At 40.0% G+C, this 12,692-nt stretch overlaps 1 protein-coding gene across 1 annotated transcript in view; it reads left to right on the forward strand.

Annotated features, from left to right (window-relative positions):
• The first annotated feature begins 1,054 nt into the window (after window positions 1–1,054).
• The window catches only part of NID1 (nidogen 1), a 43,738-nt gene continuing 32,100 nt past the window's right edge, over window positions 1,055–12,692 (forward strand). The window contains exons 1-5 of the mRNA XM_068185023.1: window positions 1,055–1,281; window positions 7,751–8,050; window positions 9,136–9,365; window positions 10,007–10,434; window positions 11,333–11,482. Coding sequence (XP_068041124.1) covers window positions 1,075–1,281; window positions 7,751–8,050; window positions 9,136–9,365; window positions 10,007–10,434; window positions 11,333–11,482 — 1,315 coding nt within the window. The 5' untranslated portion in view covers window positions 1,055–1,074. The remainder of the gene's footprint in view (window positions 1,282–7,750; window positions 8,051–9,135; window positions 9,366–10,006; window positions 10,435–11,332; window positions 11,483–12,692) is intronic.

The following is a 12,692-nucleotide window of genomic DNA, read 5'->3' on the forward strand; positions in this document are numbered from 1 at the left end:
GGAATGCCTTGTGCTCTTGCAATTTGCCAAATGAAAAATCACACTTTCTTACAAGGGGGGTAAATAAAAGAGCGCAGGCATTTAAAGAAAAGTAAAAAGCCATGCAAAAAGCGTGTGGGTAGCATTTCGGCTGCCTTTCCTCAGATGATTATCTGCTGTAAACAGTCTGTGGACATATCACAGCATATTTACTGGCCAAGATTTAATCCTTAAACACTGCTGTCCTCACTTGGAAGCTTTAGGAAAAATATATGAAATATAACCATTCTTCAGTTGCTTCTGAGTGTTCCAAGGGAGGAGGACTACACTATAAAACAAGAAGACATAGTCAGAAGTAATATATTTACATATACCATATTTATTTTCTCTGTATTTCATATAGTCAGTAATTTTTGTTTTCAGATTTGTTATTTATTTTTTGGTTTTATTTTACAACCAAATGCAATTCTGACATGGATGGTGTTGATTTATGAAACGCGTTCCAATGTATTTATTAATTTCCTCCGATAATGAGCACCTGGTAGCAAAATTATTTCAGAAGACAGCATGGGGATTCATATTTTTCTTTCATGTTGATTTTGGTATTTGGTCTCTGTGCTCTGGCCAGTTGGGAGGTACTGCAGCTGCTGGAGTCACTGAGAGCACACATTTTCCAAACTAACGCAGAAACCCCACTGGCCCTGGCGGAGAGCCGTGGTGCTTTGAAAGCATCTGCCGGATGCCTACGACCCCGCACCCGACCCGAGTTTCACGCCCCACAAGCGACACTGATCCCGAAAGCGGCTGAGCGTCCCCATCCCCGCGTCCCGGGGCGCTTCCGAGCGTCGGTCCCCGCGGGCTGCGCGTACAACGCTTTGCTCCCGCGGGCGAAGCCCCGGGCCGGGAGCGATTCCCGCGGCCGACCCCCGCTGCTGATCCCCGCTCGGGCTGTGGGAGCGGCCGCGGGGGTCCCGGGGCCGCTGTTCCGCCCACCCCGCGCTGCCATTGGCCGCGGCCCCCCCGCTCCCCGCCGGCCCCGCTGCCCGCGCTTATAGCGGCGGGACGGCGCTGCCGCAGGCGCCGGGAGTCGCCGGGATGCGCGCCCCTCCGAACTGTCCGCGCTGGGCGCTGCTGGCCCTGGCGCTGCCCGTCCTGGCGTTGCCCGCAGAGCGGCTGGCGTTGCTGCCGCACGGCGAGGACCGCGGCGATGCCGCGCTGGAGCCCGGGGACGATGTGCACTCGGCGGCGCTGGAGCTGAGCACGGCGCTGCGCTTCTACGGCGCGGCCGTGCGCTCCATCTATGTGAGTGTGGGCCCCCCTTTGGCTGCCGGCGGGTCGGAGCCGCTCCTGGGGACTCCTCGGGGAGCTTTGGGTGGGTGCGCGGTAGTGCTGCGTGTGGGTTCCGTGAGGGTTGTGTGAGTGCCGAGGTCAGAGGTCGGTCCAAAGAGCTTAATTGTTCCAGTTGTGTTCAGTCGGGTATCGGGGCCGTGCTAATTCCCTCCTCACACTATGGTCGGGGCAGATTCTTCGAGGTGCACAGCCTCCGCTGGGAGACAATGCAACAGATAGCAGGAGCGTGAATGCAATTGATTAGCCAGGGTGAATGCCACACCTAGGCGTTTTCTGCACTCACACAGAGTGTATTCAGCTCAGAAACACCCTCGTTGTGGTCTATTTTGTGTGTTTCGGCATGCTAGAGTCACAAAACTGAAACGGGGTGTCTAACCAGCAGCCTAACCTATCCAAGACTTGCACGTCTAAGCACTGGGAGAACTTTCTGTTCCTTAATGTGTTGGGCGCTGTCAGGTGTTCATTGCTTTAAGAATCTCTTAAAGCATCCTTGATAGGCTTGCACAGGCCATAATTTCTCTGTGAAGAAAATGTGTGGCCTCCTTGTTTACAAATGTCTAGAGTGGAAAAGGGTGAAGAAATATGTGGAGACAATAAGAGTGATCAAAGAGGAGGAAGTCCATATCCATACTAATTGCAGGCTTTGGGCTGCAGGCATATATCAACCATGTGTGCGTGTCTTACAGCTGAATTGGCATCCTAGAGTGGTATGTGCATGTTTATAGCTGAGGGTGATAAGTGTTTGAAGTTGGGATTTAGAACAGGTTGTCTGGAGCAGAGCTGCTCAAAGGCAGCCATAAGGAAAACTGTTTAAAATGGCAGCATGTCTTCAGAACACTGCAAGGATACTGCCTATTTTATCATTGTCTCTTTTCCCCTCAAGCCCCATCTAGGCTAGCAATTGAACATGCTGAGTTTTAGAAAGGTTTTGGTAGGGAAGGCACAATGTGTTTAGTGTATAAATCTGGTAAATGTAATCTCACCTCCCTGTCCAGATAAAGCAGTGTGGTTTAGCATCATGGATCTAAGAGGCAACTCAGTGAATTAACCTACATGGAGACACTTGAGAAACTAGAGCTCCATGTGATTGCAATCATTCAAAATTTGGTGTAGTTCCCATGCACTTGAGTCTGTTTCATGGCTATTCACTGAAGATATAGCTTGCTTGTGCTACACTGAGTTGTATTAGTGCTGGCACTTAAGTTACCCTCCTTTACATTGTCCATACTGCCACTACTTAGATAAATCCTGAAATCATATCTGAAATATAAAATTGTAAGGGATTTGGGTTATGTTTGTGTGAAAAATGGGTGTTGCTCACTGAAGCTGACTGAGATGAAGTATTAAGTGGAGTTCAGACTTCAGTTTTACCCTTAGTTCATTATCTTGTCTTCTGTACTCTGATTTGGTCACTGATTAGTCAACTCAAGTAAAAAATACACTTTTAAAAGCACAAACATATTCTTGAAAGATAGTGGACTGTATATTCAGCCTCTGCGAAGCAGAGATAACAAGCAGCATGTCAGGTAAGCGACAGAGACAGAACAGAGTTTTCAAAGAGCAGTAAATTGATTAATCAGTCTGGGTTTCCTTCATTTAATGATCCTGTTACTTGCCCCACCCTCAAACAGGAACAGTTCTAATTAGGCTTTGCTTGAAAGAATACCCATATAGAGTCTATTTCTAAATCACTTCCAGGGCTCTGCTAGCATTTCTCAGAAATAAGAATGGGCAGTTTTAATGAATGGCATTTCAGTATTAGTCTATACACTATGCAGAGGCTTTTTCTTGCACTGAATCTGGCACAAGTATTGCAGAACAGAAGCACAGTACAAACTTCATGGAGGTAGGGAGAGGAGAAGTATACCTGTTAAGGAAATGTGCTGAGCAGTCTTTAATGCATTTTCACATTACACATTTTTATTGTGTATTTGCAATGTGCATTTATGAAGCTCTACAATATTGCTTGGCTGGAACTTCCAATGTGTTGCTAATTGGTAGTAAATATTATCAATCTGATACAATTAACATTTAGTGCACATAATTTTATGTAGCAATTTTATGTGGGTTCTCCTATCTTTTTTAACAGTTGAGAAGCTGAGTTAAGTTAGCTGTACACATGAATAGAAAGGCAAGGCATTCTGTGAAGTGATTGTTTAGTACCAAGTTGTCATAAAATCCCTGGCAACAAAATCTTCTCTCATAGGCAGAAGAGAGCACTTTTATTTCATATAAGTGGAAACAGACTTTCACATATTATAATCTTCAATATGGTGCTTTTGTATGTAAGATTTACAGCATTGAACTCTATCACTAACCCATAATGTTCTATTTGTTTTAATAGCACACTTTTATTAAGGCTTTTTCAGTTTACACTGAAACTTACTGGTGTGGAAAAATGGAAGGATTAGGGGTTACCTCCATTTAGGAAAGAATGGAGAAACCTCTAATGCAAGCTTGGTTCAATTTTTTTAAACCTTACTTCTATTAACTTCTTAAATAAATAATAGGTCATGTTTGTATTAGAAAGCTTTGCTGCTTTCGGTCAACTGTCACTTCATTATAAAAGGAAATTCAAAATTTCTAAGCATTTTTTTATGCAGAAATATTCAAGCCCATAAAATGCCTAGTCACTGAACAGGGAAAAAGTGCCTTATTTGTTAGAAACTTTAATTTTTTGTTGTACACCCAGAGATACAATTTTTCTTTTGATAGAAATACTCCTTACTTTGCATTCCTCTTCTCACTTGGTTTTCAAGGTGGACCTATAATTGTGTATATGTGTTATTGGTTCTGCTACAAACCACAAATGTATGTTAACTATGTGTGTAATCCAGAAGTTTAACATGCTAAAAATACATCTATGCTAGTTCCTGTCAATTTAAATAGTGTTATACCCTAAAAGGAGAGATGTACTCTAAAGCTTGTCTTTAGACAACGCCTACTTGAGGCCTCTTTTCCCCCCTTTCCCTTTTGACAGGAATGATGCTTTGATGAAACCCAGTACTTAGCCCAAATTACTTCTCTTTATTTTGGGATTCACACTTAAGTCTATGTTTGTGACCTTGAAAGAAGCAGGGTGAAGTTAAAGGAGTATTCAATATTTGTCAATATAAATGTATTGTTGAATCTGAAACTAGACATTTTTTTTATTATTGGTGAGTTGTTTTTTTTTTCCTTAAAAATCACTGCACAAATTGAGCAGATTGTTTATTTATTTTCATGTGATGGCTTGCAAATGTTTTCTGGGTTATAGAAACATTCCCTTTACATTTAAAACTGAACTATCTTGCTTAAAAACTTTCTTTAAAAAATGGGTTTTGCATGTCTTTAATAAAATTACTTCTTACATAAAATTTTTTAGCAAATAGGAAAGGAATAGCTAGACATATGTCACTAAGAGGTGAAAAGAGGAGGACCATTTCTTCTGGCTTCTGCTTTATTCTGCAGTATTAACTAGTCCTGATTGTATTTTCTCTTAATGCTATTTTAATCTCTGCCATAAATGGGGGATCATGAAGCTGCAAAATCTATACACACCAGCCACACACCAGATCTGATGAATAGCATGGAATTTGTTTAAAATACCTCAAACTCCAGACATCTCTCACAAGAGGATGTAGGTGAGAATAGGGCTGTTCGTGTACAAAAAAAATGTAAGAAAGCAGAAGGAAAACTTTTAACTTGCACTAAATTTATTACTTTAAAGAGGGAGCGCATCTCTTTGCTAAAAGTTCTTAGCAAACAGACTGTAATGTCCACCACTCTCTATCCTGTCTTCCAGTGGTATAGTGTAATTGGTGGCTTTTTATTTTTGGGTCATGTTTTAGCTTTGCTTTACAGGAATGTGAAGCATTTTCTAGTGTACAGATGTTGTAGGAGTTCTGGGAACTTTTCTGGACTAGATTTCTCTTGTATGTCCAACTCCAGTTGTAGGGTCTGTAATGAGGTAACCCATGCTGTATTTTTAGTTCTTTATTCCTCAGATTCATAGCTCACCTTATGGTCTGTGGCCAGTGTCAAGTCATGAATGAGTAGTATAAAAATTTTCACAATATTCAGGTTCTTCTCCCCCTTTCTAACATGACCTGCTTTCCCAAGGTCTTTGCACAGATTATTTACTGCTCACATACCTTAGATATACTGTTCATGCATAAAGCAAACACACCTATTTTTTTACATGATCTTAACTTTTTTTTGTATTTTACACTCTAGCTGCTAATGAAATTGTACATCTGCAGAAAATATGGTCAGCATATGTCAAACCACTTTTAAGATAAATTCTCATATACTGTGGGAACTATTTGCCAAGTTTAGATAATGGTTTGTGATAAGCATTTTCCAATTATACACCAAACTGACCACTGGCCTGTGTCAGGGGACATGCTCTGACCCGCTGGTTAGCCAAAGGAGAGTTCAAGGTAGAGGTGTTTCTTGTGTATGGAGGAGTGATCTGTATCATGAATTCTCATACTACACTTTTTTTGATTTACTGTATGTAGCAGCAGTGGTGGTCCAGATTTTAAAGACATTGCCAAGGCACAAGTAGCCAGCATCCTTGACAGGCTTGCACAGACCACAATTTCTTTATGAAGAATATGTGTGGCCTCCTACTGGCCTCCTTGTTTACAAATTTATGGAGTAGAAAAGGGTGAAGAAATGTGTGGAGACAAAAAGAATGATCAAAGACAGAGAATAGCTTTTAGACAGGGAGCGTGTGGGTAGGCTGGGGGTCTTCATTCTGGAGGAGAAATTAGATAGTGGGAGAGACTAGGTAGGATTTTTATATGTCCCAATACAAAAATTAGGGCCATCAATTAAGCTGGAAGCCAGACTGAAAGGAAACAAAAGTAGGAGAGACCTGAGGATTTGAGTCACAAATTCATGGAGTTCTTTTTTGAGGGATTTTGTGGATGCATAGAGTTTGTATGTGTTAAGGGAAGACTCAACAAATACGTGAAAGAGGTCCACTGAGGAAGAAAAGCAGTCAAACTACAGGGAATCCCTTGAGGTGGATGCAGTTGGAGGCTCACTGGAGAAGTATGTGCATGTCCTCTTGTTTTGCTGAATCTCTAAGCTGTCAGGCCACTGGGCTAGGTGGCCTTGCAGTCTGAGTCAGCAGCCATTCTGACCCACTTCTAGGCATTTGTAAAGATTTTATCATGTTGGCAGTATCTTGACTGTGTAAAAAGATCCAGCAATAGTTTGTTCTTCTTGGACTCACAAAAATCCCTCACAAAAATCTGTGGGAGATTGCAGTTTTAATTCCATAGCTAATAGTGACAGTTCTGGGACCTCTGTCCCCTTTTGAGTCCCCTGTGTATGTGCCAGCAGCTCTAGAGCGAATGCCTGGATGCCTGCAGGTAGTCAGATGTGTCCTGTTAGCAGGTAGTCCAAGACTTGGAGGTGGATTTGTATGTGGCTGAGTCAGTGCCAAACGCAGCTGGTGGAAGGGCTGGGCACAAAAAGCTGTGTGTGAGCTCTTCGTGCACAGCCCTAAGGCTTGACACCTGCAGTCTTGCTCACTGTGTGTGAGAGCCAGCTCTGGCTTGCCAGTGGACTTTGGATGTGCCCTAGCACCTACCTGTATGCATGTATATATCTCAGTTTTAGTCAGAGGTGGCTGACTGAATCATTGTCTCAATGATAGGTTGAATGTCCCTGAGCCAGTACCTATGCATTTGCAGACCAAGAGTTTAACTTATAAATTCCTTCCCCCAACCCCCTTCAAGTGTTAGACCCATTTTCCTATCAGACTGTGTCAGGGCACTCAGCTGTAAAGGAATTTATAGGGTAGCCTATATCTGCTGTGGAAATCCTGTCTCCTAGCCTTTGGTATAAGAGCTGTGCCCTGTGCTCACAGAATGTCTTCAGAGTGAGCAGCAGCTTGTTAGCCTTGCACAGTAGCAGAGAGGTTCCTAGGAGGGTGGTTGTAGTGGGGTGAAAACTAAAGCAGTCTTGGCCAGGCAAAAAAAAATCTGTATGTCTTCCCAAAATACATACTTTCACCCAGGCTATTACAATATATAAGAATGGAGCAGTTTTTTGGGTTGGTATCTATGTGTGAATTAGTTCTTTGCTCAGAAATTCTGTCAGCTTCTGAAGCGTTGGTGGGAAGGTTGAGTATGTCCTTGTTAGAAGAGACAATAGGTGGCTGAAATTTAAATAGCTAAAATCTTTATCTAGGAAAAAAAGGCTGTTCTGTCTGTACAACTGACCTCTGATTTTGGGCAACTGAAATCTCAGGACTCGTAACATGGGATAAAAAACCAAAAGCTTAAAAAACCACAGGTACTTTTTAAATACAAAACTGACTTTTGATTCAATTTCTTTTGGAATTAAAATATTGTGATCTCGAGCATATATGTGGGAGACGGTTGTACAAACAGTATTTGTATTGTAATTTTCATGTTTTTATTAGGTTACCACTAATGGAATTATTGCAGTGAATGAACCCTCAAGTGAAGAAAAATACCTTGGTCAATTCCCAGTGAGTTTTGGGGCTATTGCTCCTTTTATGGCTGACCTGGACACAACAGATGGACGTGGAAATGTGTACTACAGAGAAGATTCATCCTCAGATGTCTTGCAACTTGCATCTGACTATATCAAAAGTGGTTTTCCTGAGACTGCTTTTGATCCCAGCAGTGTTGTTGTTGTTACCTGGAAGCTTGTGGCTCCTTTCCAGGCCCTAGGAGAAGATCATGCTTTGGAAGAAAAGGTGAATGTTAATCAGAGCTTTAAGTCATGTTGGACAAATGCTCAGCTAAAGTGTAGCACTCTAACCTTTTGCTTTGAAGGCTTGAAGTTATTTGTGTTTAAATGAATTCTGCGACCTAAGGATGTATATCATTGTGGAAAAGGCTGTAGCAAAATAGGAGTTTCCAGAACTTTTACTTGAGATTTATTTTAATAATGTTTTATTAATTCAAAAGATAATGCTTGAAACTACATAGCTGATTTAGTTGTGTTTCCTAATGATTCTTATTTTGAATGTTAAATGCGTTGTGATAATAACTGAACTAGAATGTCCTGACCTCCCTCTGTGCAATGTAATGCTGCTGGCTTGCATTTTTCAGAAGACTCTTAAGTCACTTTGACATCAAACTATGTAAAATCAGATAACTGTGTGGACTAGTAGAATCTTATGTCCATTTTGAACAGATGATATTGCATTCAGAAAAAGCTCATGTTTTGTAGCTAGTATTGGGTTAAGAAACAGCTAAAGGTTATTTTTATTATTATTCACAATCATTCTCCCCTTTTTAAACCATGCAGATACTATCCTGCATGGATATGTAACTTTGTATACCATAATTATCAAAGTTGATGAAAACATTACTTTTTCTTAAAACATCTTTTTATGTCAACAGCTAATTTCTTCTGCTGAATTTGGCACAGGCATTGTGTTTATGGTAACAATTCTGCACCCTGGGAGCAATGAACAGCTGATGTCTGAGGTGCTGTCCCAGTGGTTCCTACAGTAGGCAGGAGCGTTCCTGTGGGAAAAGACTTTAGCAACATGAAACTTTAACTTTACTTTAAACATTCTGTTTACAGATTTTTTATTTAGTCTAGCACATCAATTCTGTTATTTTAAGGAAATGAAATAGCAGCCTACAGCATTACAGAGCTTAAAATTGTTATGCTTTGGGCAGCCTATTTCCTACAGATTTAATTTACTTTTGATAATTTTTTTCTTTTTAATGAAAATTCTGATTTTAATTTTGCATTTAAAAAGAAAAAAAAAACTTTTTCTTAACTATTTTGACATGAATAAATGTGTATTATTTTTTTTTTCCACAGAGAAACACTTTCCAGGCTGTCTTAGCCTCTTCTGATTCCAGTTCCTATGCTATTTTCCTTTATCCAGAAGATAGCTTGCAGTTCTGTAGCACATATTCCAAGAATGGTGATGAAAATATTCCTGCTATGGTTGGCTTTAGTCAAGCCTCTACAAACTACTACTTTTGGGAAAAGCCAGGATCCTACAATGTCATTGCTAATGATGAAGACAGCATTAGAAACCTGTACAAGTATGCTTTTTTCTTTGTTTAAACTCCTCAAGAAAACATCAGAGTTCCATGGTTTTCTTAATTGTAGCATGAATCAATGAGAACTAATAAGATCCCATTCGCCATTGCATGAGAAGTCACAAGATCTGCTACTGATAAATATCCACCCCCCTTGAGGACTCTGGCGTAATTGGTTAAAAGTCCATATTCCCATTGTCACTGGTAGGGATTCCAGTATACTTAGTTCTTCTATAAATAGTACCACTTAGACTTCAACTCTTCATAATCTATCCTGGGAAGGTTGTTTTTGTGTATTTGTTTTTGAAAGAAAGAATGAACTAGCAGGAAAGGGAATGAGTTAGGAAGTTCTAGTAAGTGGTAGCAAGATCTTTGTGGCCCTAAAATCTCCCTCTGTTCCCACCACTTTGGAGGCAAGAAAGCTAGAAATTCTCAACAGAGCTTTGAGTCAGGAGAAACAAAATGTTAACCAAACTGTCAGGGGTGTTCCACAGCTGAATGAACTGTACCTGTAGGTAAGTATGTAATGTAGTTAAGATAATTAGACAGTTTTGTCCTGACACTTTGCAGTGAAGGATAACATTGCATGTAGGCTAGAAATACCACACAGTTTCCTTTATTTGTCATGTGCTTCTCTTTGACAGAAGCAGCAATGCTGGGAAGCAGGGCGTCTGGGTGTTCGAGATTGGTAGCTCATCTGACAGTATTGTGCCTGCCAAAATCAGCAATATTTTGGAGAGCATAGAGCCACACGAAGAAGACCAGGAGATGACTTCTAAGCCCTTTATGTCTGACTATGGTTCCACTGAAATAACACAGCAGTATATCACAAGTAGCACAGACAGCACTGAAGAGGATCAGCACCTTGTCACATACAGTGTTCCTCACTTAGCTGCAGAAGACTTTCTGACTTCATACCAAGATGTAACAGGAACACCTTCAACTGAGTCTTTGTACAGTCCTCAAAATTTCCCAACAGCAAAAGCTCCACCCCGCCAGTTTCGAATCCAGCAGTTCCCCCCACAGCCACCTCAAGTCATAGATGTGGAAGAATTTGATGAAACTGGAATAGGTAAGGTCTTTTGTACAGTTTAGCGTCTTCTAACATGGGCAGGCTACAAAAAAGACATGTGAAAGAAATTGAATTACCAAAGAAACAATGTTTCCTTCGCATTAGCTTAATATCTGAAAATCTGGACACATGTCATAAGTTTGTGTTATTTATTGAGGTAGTTAATTTGGATGTCACCTCAGATGCAGTTTTTGCCAGTCTAGTTCTCTAGTTAACTAGTTCTCTAGTTAAGCTCACAGACCTTTCTCAGATGTGTTACTGAATAAAGGTGATTTAATAAAGGTTGGGAATAGAAGCTGTTGTAAATTTTTTTGACTAGGGTTTCATGGCCTCAAGTCTTAGAAGGGTGGAATTAGCAATTCTAAATTCTAATAAAGTGTTTCTAGAAATTTCAGAGTACTGTGACTGACTGCCCAGATGTTACTTGTTTCTTGAAGCAGGTGTGAGAATTGCTATCTCCATTAAATGACAGGGTAAAACAGTTACAATTACGGGGCGCATCAGTTGCGGCATGGTCCTGGGCACTGTACTAGTGTGTTTTGTTCTAGAGTTAAAAAGTCCCCTTTTTGTTTTGATTTGGAAACAAGGATAAAATTGTGTGTTTATCTTTGACAGGAATTTTAATTAATCTGTGTTAATGTAGATCTGCTGAAGTTAATAGAATTAAACAGTTTTCTAACTAAATTAAACAGCTGAAGCCCTGACATTTCCTGCAAGATAGTAGAAAAGTTATTTGCATATTGCAAGGTTAGCCAATATCAATTGCAATTGTTTGTTTTCCTTAAAGAGAAAATGCAAAACTGATAAAGTGAGCCCAGAGATACTTTTAAACTAGTTTCAGGATATGTGAATACCACAGTAATTACATGAAATACGAATGTCTGGTCTTGTTTTCCAGTGTTTCGCTACCACACAGATGTCCAAGAGACCTGCGCTAACAACCGTCACCAGTGCTCTGTTCACGCTATTTGCAAGGATTATCCCAACGGATTTTGTTGCAGTTGTATCGCTGGCTACAAAGGAAATGGCAGACAGTGTGTAGCAGAAGGTAACTGGTTTGAAATTTAGATACGGAAGCAACAATTACATAAGGAGTTCTTGAATACGGTGGCCTGTATTCCAAAAAAGACCTGATAAAAACTTTTTGAAATACTTAGCACTGAGATATAGTGAAAGGCATTTGAATCGGCGAGCTCTACTTTTTAAGTGGTTTTTTGAGTGAAGCAAATTACTTTGAGTGGTCAATTATGCTTTGAGTGGTCAAAAAATGCTTTGTGCATTTTAATGTGACTTTCTAGAAAAAAATAAACTTCTTCTGTAACTGACATAATTTAAAAGAAAACATAACATCCAATCGTATTTTCCTAGAAATAGCCATGAAGTTCCAATATGTTATAATCTGATATAGTCCTCACTCTAGAAGTGGACAGTTCAAAGTGATGAACAAATTAACTTTGATCATTGAACCAAAGAGCATGGCTCCTCTTTGAATCTTAAACTGCTTTGCTAAAGGGTGATCTGCCAGATTTTGTTAAATACCCATTTAAACTTTGTTCCCGTGTAAAATCCATAAAGGAATTTCTTATGTATACACTTGTAATCCTCGTAGTGATTTGGCTCAGAGTACAGATGCATTTCAACAGCTCAAATAGTTTACTGCAAGACTGTGTTTTATAAACCAGAAAAGAAAAACCTAATACTTAGCTTTCAGTTCATAAAATTGAATTTTCCGTAAAAAGAAAAGAAGGATCTGATGATAATAAAATTTAAACTTCCATGTAAGAAATTATATACAGGAGAAAATTAGCAATTCCAAAATAGCTACTTCTGTATAACACTGACAGTCTTCAAAATAGCCAATAATTCAGAGCCAAGAAATGGAATAGGTTAGAATAATAGGTCAATTATTCTAATGCCTAATGGCATTAGTGTTCTAATAGGGAATGAACAAATTTTCATTCAGTTTGTAGTGATATGAAGTGTGATCTTAAGTTTCTGTCTGCCACATACTGTCAAATATGCTGTTACAAACAGTGTTATCAAGTTATCCTTGCAGGCAGTCCTTTCAGTGAGGATAAAGAGCATCTCTTCAGGGAAATTTGGCCATTTTATCATCCACATAAGACAACACACTTGCATGTACCTATATAAGCAAGTGGACACATAGCTATTTCTTGTCTGAACTCTGAGTATTTGTTTGCCATTTATTTCAACACTGGACATTGTGAACACTCTGGACTATGTTCCTTGGAAAGTAT

Source organism: Anomalospiza imberbis, chromosome 3 (genome assembly GCF_031753505.1).
Source record: "Anomalospiza imberbis isolate Cuckoo-Finch-1a 21T00152 chromosome 3, ASM3175350v1, whole genome shotgun sequence".
Taxonomy (NCBI): Eukaryota; Metazoa; Chordata; class Aves; order Passeriformes; family Viduidae; genus Anomalospiza; species Anomalospiza imberbis.